Here is an 11,603-nt window from a genome sequence, read left to right as displayed (position 1 = left end):
GGTTTGCTAGAAGTTACTGAGATCATCCTCCTACACTTTTGAGTTTAGTAGACATTGAGGAACATAAGATGATTATAAGTCATTCCCTTTTCTTTTTTTGTGCGTCTCCTCTATATATACAGTATATACTGTGTGTATGTATATATATAGATATAAATGACAATCTAGATCACCTTACTTGATTGTAGAAATCCCATGTGCACTCGCTTGATGGAACTCCTACGCTAATTCCTTTTGTCATTGTACTGCATCAAAAAAACCTTCAATAAAGATTGTATAAAAAAAAGGATGAAGCCGTATTGTTCTTTCAGGGTCATCATCCCGTGTTCTGTCCATTTACACACCAACATCTCCTCCACCACCCCGCTGTATTTGTTGTCTCACCATTTTTCCAATGATGGAGATCCAGAGATTGGTCGAAGTCTTCTTCTACATGTCAGCAGACCGCTTCTTCCTCTACTATTTGGGTGCCGGGCCTTTCTATGACTACTCAGGACCCCCAACCTCTTCTATAGGATTGTGAAGATTTCTAGTTGTCTCACCATGTTGCCAATGATGGAGATCCACAGATTGACCGGAGTCTTCTCCATGTGACCAGACCACCTCTTCCTCTACTATTGGGGTGCTGAGCCTTTCTATGACTACTCAGGACCCCCAACCTCTTCTATAGGATTGTGAAGATTTCTAGTTGTCTCACCATGTTGCCAATGATGGAGATCCACAGATTGACCGGAGTCTTCTCCATGTGACCAGACCACCTCTTCCTCTACTATTGGGGTGCTGAGCCTTTCTATGACTACTCAGGACCCCCAACCTCTTCTATAGGATTGTGAAGATTTCTAGTTGTCTCACCATGTTGCCAATGATGGAGATCCACAGATTGACCGGAGTCTTCTCCATGTGACCAGACCACCTCTTCCTCTACTATTGGGGTGCTGAGCCTTTCTATGACTACTCAGGACCCCCAACCTCTTCTATAGGATTGTGAAGATTTCTAGTTGTCTCACCATGTTTTCAATGATGGAGATCCAGAGATTGACCGGAGTCTTCTTCTCCATGTCACCAGACCACCTCTTCCTCTACTTTTGGAGTTCTGGGCCTCTCTATGACTACTCAGGATCCCCAACCTTATCTATAGGATTATTATTATTATTCACAATTTATATAGGGCTAACAGTTTACGCAGCGCTTTACAATGTAGAGGGGGGACAGCACAATTACCGTTCAATACAGAAGGGACAGGAGGGCCTGGCTCGTAGAGCTTACATTCTAAAGGGAGGGGGGAGGTGGTACAAAAGGTAATAGATGCAGGGAATGATTTGATGGGGGGTGGCTCAGGGACAGTTGTTAGGTGGGGGTGGGATAGGCTTCCCTGAATAAGTGAGTTTTCAGGGATATCCTAAAGGTGGACAGGTTAGGGGCTGATTGGATATACTGGGGCAGGGCGTTCCAGAGGATGGGAGAGGCTCTGGAGAAGTCCTGGAGGTGGACAGGTTAGGGGCTGATCGGATATACCGGGGCAGGGAGTTTCAGAGGATGGAAGAGGCTCTGGAGAAGTCCTAAAGGTGGACAGGGTAGGGGCTGATCGGACATACCGGGGCAGGGAGTTCCAGAGGATGGGAGAGGCTCTGGAGAAGTCCTGAAGGTGAGCATGAGAGGAGGTAACAAGGGAGCTAGAGAGCAGGAGGTCCTGGGAGGAGCGGAGGGGACAATTTGGCGATATCTGCAGATAAGGTTGGTGATGTAGATGGGGGCGATGTTGTGGATGGCCTTGTATGTTGTGGTTAGCATTTTCAATTTTATATGGTGGGGTAGGGGAAGCCAGTGAAGGGATCGTCAGAGAGGGTCAGCAGTCATGGATCGATTAGTGAGGTGTATTAGTCTAGCAGCAGCATTCATAATAGACTGAAGGGGGGAGGAGCCTGTGTAAGGGTCGGCCATTAAGGAGAGAGTTGCAGTAGTCAAGGTGGGAAATAATCAAGGAGTGAATACGTTGCTTTGTGGTGTCATTAGTCAGGAAGGGTCAAACTCTGGAGATGTTGTGGAGGTTAAGGCGGCAGGATTTAGCCAGTGATTGGATGTGGGGGCTGAAGGAGAGGTCAGAGTCAAGGATTACACCCAGGACCCTGGCATGTGTGGAGGGACCAATGGTTGTGTTGTTGATATTAATGGTAAAGTCATGGGGGGGAGGACCGTGAAGGAGGAAATATTACAAGCTCAGTTTTAGAAAGATTGAGTTTGAGAAAGTGGTGTGACATCCATACCGAGATGTCATTCTGTAAGTTTGAGGGGGTAAGTTGAGGAGTGGAGAGATAGATCTGGGTGTCATCGGCATAGAGGTGGTATTGGAAACCATGGGAGGTTATCAACTGGCCCGGGGAGAGGTATAGAGCGAGAATATGAGGGGCCCAAGGGCAGAGCCTCGGGGTACCCCAACAGAGAGAGGAAGAGGAGCTGAGGAGATGGAGTTGGAAGTGACACTCAAAGTGCGCTGAGATAGGTAGGAGGAGAACCAGAATAAAGCAGAATCATGGAGGCCAAGGGAGTGTAGTCTGCTGAGGAGGAGCAGGTGGTCAACTGTGTTGAAGGCAGCAGAGAGGTCTAAGAGTACGAGTATGGAGTAATGGCCATTCGTTTTAGCAGTTAGTAGGTCATTGGTGAGTTTTAGTAGGGCAGTTTCAGTGGAATGTTGTTGACAGAAGCCAGACTATAGGGGGTCGAGAAGGTTGTTGTCCATGAGGTAGCGACTCATTCGGTCATGGACAAGGTGTTCGATGAGCTTGGAGGCAAATGGGAGCAGGGAGATGGGTCTTAAGTTATTCAAACAGGTGGGGTCTAGTGAGGGTTTTTTAAGTATGGGGGTAACCAGTGCATGTTTGAGCGGGGAAGGAAAGGTGCTGGAGGAGAGGGAGAGGTTGAAGATGTGGGTTGGGGAGTTTAGGATAGAGCGGGAAGGTGGTCGCAGTAATTGTGAGGGGACAGGTGGTGAGGTGGGCCATGGAGAGGAGTTTATCAACTTCATCGGTGGTAACTGGGCAGAAGGAGGAGAGTATTGAGTGTGGTTTTGGACCTGATGTGTTGGGTAGGGAAGGAAGTTGAATGCTGGATATCTCCTTGCGAATTGTGTCGATTTTGCTTTTGAAATGGTTGGCAATCTGTTGAGCGGTAAGCAAGTTGGTGGGTGGGGGCAGTGGGGAGTGATGTAAGGAATTAAGGGTAAAAAAGAGTTGACAAGGTTTGGATGAGAGGGTTTTGATGAGAGTGTTGTAGTAGGTTTGTTTAGCAGTGTGGAGGCAGGAGTTGTATTTGAGAAGGGCAGATATGTAGAGGCTAAAGTCTTGCAGGGACTTAGATTTACGCCATGCTCGCTCAAGAGTACGGCTGTGTCTCTTGAGACTTCTGGTGTTGTCTGTTTGCCAGGGTTGTGGCAGATGGGGCCTGGTTCTGCGTGTAGAAAGAGGAGCAAGTACATCTAGGGAGGATGACAACGTGGTGTTGTAGATGGAAGTGGTTAGGTCTGGGCAGGACAGGGGTACGATTTTGTTGTAAAGGCCATCAGTAGCAGAATGAAGGAGGGAAGGGTTGAGGTTGTGAAGGTTTCTGCAGGTAGGGGTTTGTGGGTTGGCAGCATGGGTGGTAGGAGACAAGGAGAGTGTGAAATGGATAAGGTTGTGATCAGAGAGAGGAAAAGGGGGTGTTAAAGAGGTTGCAGGGAGTACAGCGATGGGAGAATACGAGGTCAAGAGTATTGCTGTTGGAGTGGGTGGTGGTTTGTGTCCATTGTGTTAGGTTAAAAGAGGAGGTTAGGTTGAGCAGTTGAGAAGTGGTTGCAGTATTAACATTGATTGGAATGTTAAAGTCACCTAGGATGATGGCAGGTACTTCAGAGGAGAGAATGTAGGGTAGCCATGCAGAGAAGTCATCCAGAAAGCGTGACACTGGTCCAGGAGGCCGAAAAATGACTGTGACCCTCAGACAAGCTGGAGAGAAAAAACGAATGCAGTGCACTTTGAAAGAGCAGGACAAAGAGAGGGAGGTGTGGGAAGAGCCTGGAAGGTGCATTGTGGGGAGAGGAAAAGTCCAATGTCACCTCCTTTTCATCCACTGGGTCTGGTAGAGTCCAGACAGGGCAGCTGGAGACGTAGTGTCGAATTCCTGGAGCCAAGTTTCGGTTATAGCAAAGAGATTAAGGGATTTGGAGAGGAAAAGGTCATTGACAGAAGCTAGTTTGTTGAAGACCGAGCAGGCATTCCAGAGGGCGCATGAAGGGGGGGCTGACTTTGGGATTGTGAGGATTTCTAGTTGTCTGCGTGTTTCCAATGATGGAGATCCACAGATTGGCCGAGGTCTTCTTCTCCATGTCACCAGACCACCTCTTCCTCTACTTTTGGGGTGCTGGGCTTCTCTATGACTACTCAAGACCCCAACCTTTTCTATAGGATTGTGAAGATTTCTAGTTGTCTCACCATGTTTCCAACGATGGAGATCCAGAGATTGACTGGAGTCTTCTTCTCCTTGTCACCAGACCACCTCTTCCTCTACTTTTGTGGTGCTGGGCCTCTCTATGACTACTCAGGACCCCCAACCTTATCTATAGGATTGTGAGGATTTCTAGTTGTCTCACCATGTTTGCAATGATGGAGATCCAGAGATTGACTGGAGTCTTCTTCTCCTTGTCACCAGACCACCTCTTCCTCTACTTTTGTAGTGCTGGGCCTCTCTATGACTACTCAGGACCCCCAACCTTATCTATAGGATTGTGAGGATTTCTAGTTGTCCGCATGTTTTCAATGATTGCAATCCAGAGATTGACCGGAGTCTTCTTCTCCATGTCACCAGACCACCTCTTCCTCTACTATTGGATGCTGAGCCTTTTTATGACTACTCAGGACCCCAACCTCTTCTATAGGATTGTGAAGATTTCTATCCTATGTATTAAGAAGCTGAAGAAAATGTCCAAGGTATAGATGAGGGTTACATACAGTGCCTTGAAAAAGTATTCATACCCCTTGACGTTTTCCACATTTTGTCATGTTACAACCAAAAACGTAAATGTATTTCATTGGGATTTTATGTGATAGACCAGGGGTCTCCAAACTATGGCCCGCCAGGTGTTCAGGAACTACAATTCCCATCATGCCTAGTCATGTCTGTGAATGTCAGCGTTTTACAATGCCTCATGGGACATGTAGTTCCGCAATAGCTGAAAGACTGTAGTTTGGAGATCCAACACAAAGTGGCACATAATAAGTGGAAGGAAAGTGATAAATGATACAAATAAATGTGTGAAAAGTGTGGGAAGGCATTTGTATGGCGCCCCCCGGAGTCAATACTTTGTAGAACCCTCTTTCTCTGCAATTACAGCTGCAAGTCTTTTTGGGATGTCTCTACCAGCTTTGCACATCTAGAGAGGGACATTTTTGCCCATTCTTCTTTGTAAAATATCTCAAGCTCTGTCAGATTGGATGGAGAGCGTCTGTGATCAGCAATTTTCAAGTCTTGCCACAGATTTTCAATGTGATTTTGGTCTGGACTGTGACTGGGAAATTCTAACACATGAATATGCTTTGATCTAAACCATTCCATTGTAGCTCTGGCTGGATGTTTCGGGTCGTTGTCCTGCTGGAAGGTGAACCTCCACCCCAGTCTCAAGTCTTTTGTAGACTCTAACAGGTTTTCTTCTAAGATTGCCCTGTATTTGGCTCCATCCATCTTCCCATCAACTCTGACCAGCTTCCCTGTCCCTGCTGAAGAAAAGCATCCCCACCACATGATGCCACCACCATGTTTCACGGTGGGGATGGTGTGTTCAGGGTGATGGGCAGTGTTAGTTTCCCCCACACATAGCGTTTTACTTTTAGGCCATAAAGTTGAATTTTGGTCTCATCTGACCAGATCACCTTCTTCCACATGTTTGCTGTGTCCTCCACATGGCTTCTCACAAACTACAAACAGGACTTCTTATGACTTTCTTTCACCAATGTCTTTCTTCTTGTCACTCTTCATAAAGGGCAGATTTGTGGAGAACACGACTAATAGTTGTCCTGTGGACAGATTCTCCCACCTGAGCTGTGGATCTCTGCAGCTCCTCCAGAGTTACCATGGACCTCTTGGCTCTTCTCTGATGAATGCTCTCCTTGCCCGGCCGGTCAGTTTAGGTGGACAGCCATGTCTTGGTAGGTTTGCAGTTGTGCCATACTCTTTCCATTTTCCGATGATGGATTGAACAGAGCTCCGTGAGATGTTCAAAGCTTGGGAGATTTTTTTATAACCTAACCCTGCTTTATACTTCTCCACAACTTTATCTCTGACCTGTCTGGTGTGTTCCTTGGCCTTCATGATGCTGTTTGTTCACTAAGGTTCTCTAACAAACCTCTGAGGGCTTCACAGAACAGCTGTATTTATACTGAGATTAAATGACATACAGGAGGACTCTATTTACTAATTAGGTGACTTGTGAAGGCATTTGGTTCCACTAGATTTTAGTTAGGGGCATCAGAGTAAAGGGGGCTGAATACAAATGCCCCCCCCCCCCCACACACACACTTTTCACATATTTATTTGTATCATTTATCATTTTCCTTCCACTTCACAATTATATGACACTTTGTGTTGGTCTATCACATAAAATCCCAATAAAATTTACATTTTTGGTTGTAACATGACAAAATGTTGAAAATTTCAATGGATATGAATACTTTTTCAAAGCACTGTGTAGTATGAGCAGCATCACCTTTCACTCTGTCACCAAGACCTAGTCTGGCAATGCCCAGAATGATACCAATTATTCTCTGACCAATCTCACGGTTTGGATGGACTTTCTCCTTTTCATTATTTCCAGGTGACCATGAATTAGAGTTCCGATATCTCCCCTGTGTTCTTCAGACAGATATACATTTCCCGATGTCTTATGTTGTACAGATCCCTCATGTCCCCCGATACAACCTCATACATTGGACTTGTTCAACTTTTCCAACCAGGAGGGAATGGACTAGGCAAGACTTGGCATGTTGAGGACACATTACTGACACCGGGTATGGTTCAGGAGGGGGCATGCTCACTTCCTACCCCTCACCTTTTCCTACCCAGCCAGGCTGCATGCTCAAATGAGGATCTGGTGTGGATTTTAGGGGTACCTTTTATATATATAGCATAGGGTTCCCTTCTAAAATCCAGACCAGACTTGAATATCACCAGGTGTTGGGGTGCCTACAGCCACTGGCTTCCTATAAACCAGCCTGAGTGGGAAGCTGCCACATTTAGCTGTGATAGTAATACTGCAAATGGAGGTTCAACTTGGCTGAATACCCATTTAGTTCAGACGCTCGCTGAACCCCCAAGTAAACCAAATTCTGTACAAACATGGGTTCAGTCCAAAACCGGAACTCATTCCAACCGGTCCATTTGGAGGAACCCTGGCTGAGAAAGGCTGGACTGGGCAGTAATATATTTCTCTCCCCCTTGGTGGGAGTGGAGATGACCCCATCTATAAGGATATACAGTACATACACACAGCACAAGACCGTGTTCACACTACGAGATGTTTCTCGGGGCTGCAGTTCCTCTGAGAGCCACAAGCAGCCAGATACCCTCCCGGAAAATGCAGATAGGACAGGAAACATGTCACATCCACTTGTCGTTTCTAATGTCTAGCCTAGTGAATGTTTGTTACAATAAAGTTCATTAAACAAAAAAAAAAAAAGGTGGAGCGGAGGCCACATGTTTCCTACCAACATTGGAGCTACAACCATTCATTGTTTGTTAAATAAAGGTCAATAAAAAAAGAAATAAAAATGTAGAGTTGAGGCCACACGCTTCCTGTCAAATGTGGAGCCCCACTCCGCAGCCAGACCTTGGCCCGACAGGACGTGATGTCAGGTACAGACAGGAAGTGACGTCAGGTACAGACAGGAAGTTCCGGGTGAGAGGTGAGTCGGGAAGTAGAGAAGAGACGTCGCTTGAAGAGGCAGCAGACGAGGTAATAAGATCTTATTTTCTATTTACACCCAGTAACCCCCCCGTCATGTCCATCCTCTTCCTCCGTAGTCACTGTGACGTCTTTTATCTCCAGCAGATGATGATACACACATATATAGTGTGGAGACCTAGATTAACCCCTTCAGGGTCCTAACATTTCCACAGTTAAGGGGCCGAAACATTCTCCTCATTTTTGAGATGTGTCGCTGTTCCATCAATTTCTTATTTTGAGTTTATTCTAACAAATTATGCGATAATACGGGGTGGGGGTTTTATTTAGAGGGGGGGTCTTTCAAAATGTATGTTTGATTTTATAAGCTTTATGGTGGAGGATGTACTGTAACTATTCCTGATGTCCTGTGAAGGTTCAACACAAGGGATGTGTCTGAATGGTGACTGTATCATTGCGTGTGTCAGGTTCCTATAAGTCCGCCACTGGATTGGAGCCTTGCAGCCGGAGTTCTGGCAATTATCCTGATTAGTCGGCAACTCCGGCCAAAAGTTAGCAAGTTCCCCTTCCTGGACATCATGATGACCCTCCATTGTCCTCACAGCACTGCCTCACAGCAAACAAGTCACAGGAAGGATCATATTTATCATTCCTTGTCTGCAGATCTAAAACTAATCAAATCCAGTTCAGAATCCAAACAAACCCAACAGAGAAAAAAGAAAAACTGATCCAGCAGACCAAGATGGTCCCGGGTCCTCCAAGATGTAACAAACACTAGACAGTCCAAATTAAATGTGTTCCCATGGAGGCAGTAGTTCCTAAATCTAAAGGAACCTTCTTATTATTGTGTGACCAATACCATCCAAATAATTCTTAACTTTCATTTCCCAAAGTTATCCGTCTACAAGGAGACCTGTATAGATCAAATGACGGCACCAATGAGGATGGAGGAGGACCGGAGTCACATGACTGAGAAGATACTAAACCTCACCCTGGAGATCATCTACCTGCTGACCGGAGAGGTGAGGAGGATTCTGGGAGGTCACATGACATCACTCTTATCTCTATTAATAAAACAGAGACCTGAACGGAGAGGTGAGGAGGATTCTGGGAGGTCACATGACATCACTCTTATCTCTATTAATAAAACACAGACCTGACCGGAGAGGTGAGGAGGATTCTGGGAGGTCACATGACATCACTCTTATCTCTATTAATAAAACACAGACCTGACCGGAGAGGTGAGGAGGATTCTGGGAGGTCACATGACATCACTCTTATCTCTATTAATAAAACACAGACCTGACCGGAGAGGTGAGGAGGATTCTGGGAGGTCACATGACATCACTCTTATCTCTATTAATAAAACACAGACCTGACCGGAGAGGTGAGGAGGATTCTGGGAGGTCACATGACATCACTCTTATCTCTATTAATAAAACACAGACCTGACCGGAGAGGTGAGGAGGATTCTGGGAGGTCACATGACATCACTCTTATCTCTATTAATAAAACACAGACCTGACCGGAGAGGTGAGGAGGATTCTGGGAGGTCACATGACATCACTCTTATCTCTATTAATAAAACACGAACCTGACCGGAGAGGTGAGGAGGATTCTGGGAGGTCACATGACATCACTCTTATCTCTATTAATAAAACACAGACCTGACCGGAGAGGTGAGGAGGATTCTGGGAGGTCACATGACATCACTCTTATCTCTATTAATAAAACACAGACCTGACCGGAGAGGTGAGGAGGATACTGGGAGGTCACATGACATCACTCTTATCTCTATTAATAAAATACAGACCTGACCGGAGAGGTGAGGAGGATTCTGGGAGGTCACATGACATCACTCTTATCTCTATTAATAAAACACAGACCTGACCGGAGAGGTGAGGAGGATTCTGGGAGGTCACATGACATCACTCTTATCTCTATTAATAAAACACAGACCTGACCGGAGAGGTGAGGAGGATTCTGGGAGGTCACATGACATCACTCTTATCTCTATTAATAAAACACAGACCTGACCGGAGAGGTGAGGAGGATTCTGGGATTCTAACATGATATTCCTATTGGTTCTCCAATACAGAGATCTCCTCTTGTGAAGTCAGGTGATCATATGACCATCACAGTGCCTCCATGTGACTCCCTAAAACCTGAGAGACACAACATGGAGAAGATTCTAGAAGTCACCAAGAAGATGATGGAGCTGCTGACAGGAGAGGTGAGGAGGATTCTGGGAATTCTGGGACATTATCCAGTAACAGACAAGGGATGTGTCTGGATGGTGACTGTATCATTGTGTGTGTCAGGTTCCTATAAGGTGTCAGGATGTCACTGTCTATTTCTCCATGGAGGAGTGGGAGTATTTAGAAGGACACAAGGATCTCTACAAGGACGTCATGATGGACAATCAGCCGCCCCTCACATCACCGGGTAAGAGGAGACTTTATTGTAAAGGAGAGAGCAGTACGGAGGGTCCACCTAGATCCCCCATCATCTGATAAACACATAGAAACAATGTATTCAGTCAGTGTGTGTGTTTCCTACAGATGGATCCAGTAATGGGAACCCACCAGAGAGATGTCCCCGTCCTCTGTATTCCCGGGATTCCACACAGGAAGATCACACCATCCCTCACCATCATCAGGTAGATGAGGAACAGTTATTGGTAGTTATGATTTATACACAAGCATGTTTGTTACAATGAATGTTTTATTATATTTCAGAGTGGAAACCTCGGGGAGTATACTATTGTTGTAAAAGAGGAGGATGAGGAGTATGGAGTGATGGAGTCGTTTTCAGAAGGACATAAGGATACGATGGAGCCACCTAATACCAGGAACCCACCAGAGAGATGTCCCCGTCCTCTGTATTCCCGGGATTCCACACAAGAAGGTCACACCATCCCTCACTGTTACAAGGTTGGTGAGATGGAGCTTATAAAACAGACTTGTGGAGACAATGTGTGGATTTCTTTTGTGATGTCACAATAATAAAACTTATTTTTACAGATGATATTTTCTCTCATTTTCTTGATTTAGAGTGGAGATCCAATCGATATAGAATTTGAGGTTAAAGCAGAAGAAGAAGAGAGGTATGTGAGGGATGATCAGCAGTCTATGGAGGAGGATGGAATAACGGGGACATTTATAGAGGAGGACACTCCTACAGAGATCAGCACAGGTGGGTCATTAACACTAAATCCATTCCTCCACCCATACTGCTCACTGATTGGTCCAGAGTAGGGCGGGGACTGGGTGATATCAGCCTGTAATCCCCTGGTCACTTTCCTGAGCTGTGTTCCCCGTCCTGTATTCCTGTATTTCTCTCGGATAATCTTCCTTCTCTGTGCTGCAGACACAATTTATGTATCTAGACTGGATTTATGGAGGTTCTGGGGTTCAGCTGGCAGCAAAATACAGATTTTTGTCATAGGCCATTTATATTATACATTACATACTCCTGACTGCTGCTCTCTCCCCTCTACCCACTGCTATATATACACATAATATGTATTCTCTTTTGTTACACCCATTTCCTACCAGCTGGACATTTTATATCTGATGATTTGATTGGAGCACAGACTTTTACATGTTGATAATAATGTGATAACATCCTCCAACTTTGGAACCTTAAACAGAAAGTGATAATGAGGGAGGAGTCA

General features: G+C 45.6%; 1 protein-coding gene across 1 annotated transcript in view; it reads left to right on the top strand.

The window, feature by feature from the left end:
- The first annotated feature begins 7,177 nt into the window (after window positions 1-7,177).
- The window catches only part of LOC141106826 (uncharacterized), a 559,651-nt gene continuing 555,225 nt past the window's right edge, over window positions 7,178-11,603 (top strand). The window contains exon 1 of the mRNA XM_073597754.1: window positions 7,178-7,978. Coding sequence (XP_073453855.1) covers window positions 7,826-7,978 — 153 coding nt within the window. The 5' untranslated portion in view covers window positions 7,178-7,825. The remainder of the gene's footprint in view (window positions 7,979-11,603) is intronic.

Source organism: Aquarana catesbeiana, linkage group LG08, assembly GCF_042186555.1.
Source record: "Aquarana catesbeiana isolate 2022-GZ linkage group LG08, ASM4218655v1, whole genome shotgun sequence".
In the NCBI taxonomy this organism is placed as follows: domain Eukaryota; kingdom Metazoa; phylum Chordata; class Amphibia; order Anura; family Ranidae; genus Aquarana; species Aquarana catesbeiana.
The sequence above is the reverse complement of the archived record's forward strand: the minus strand, read 5'-3'. Positions and strand labels throughout refer to the sequence as shown.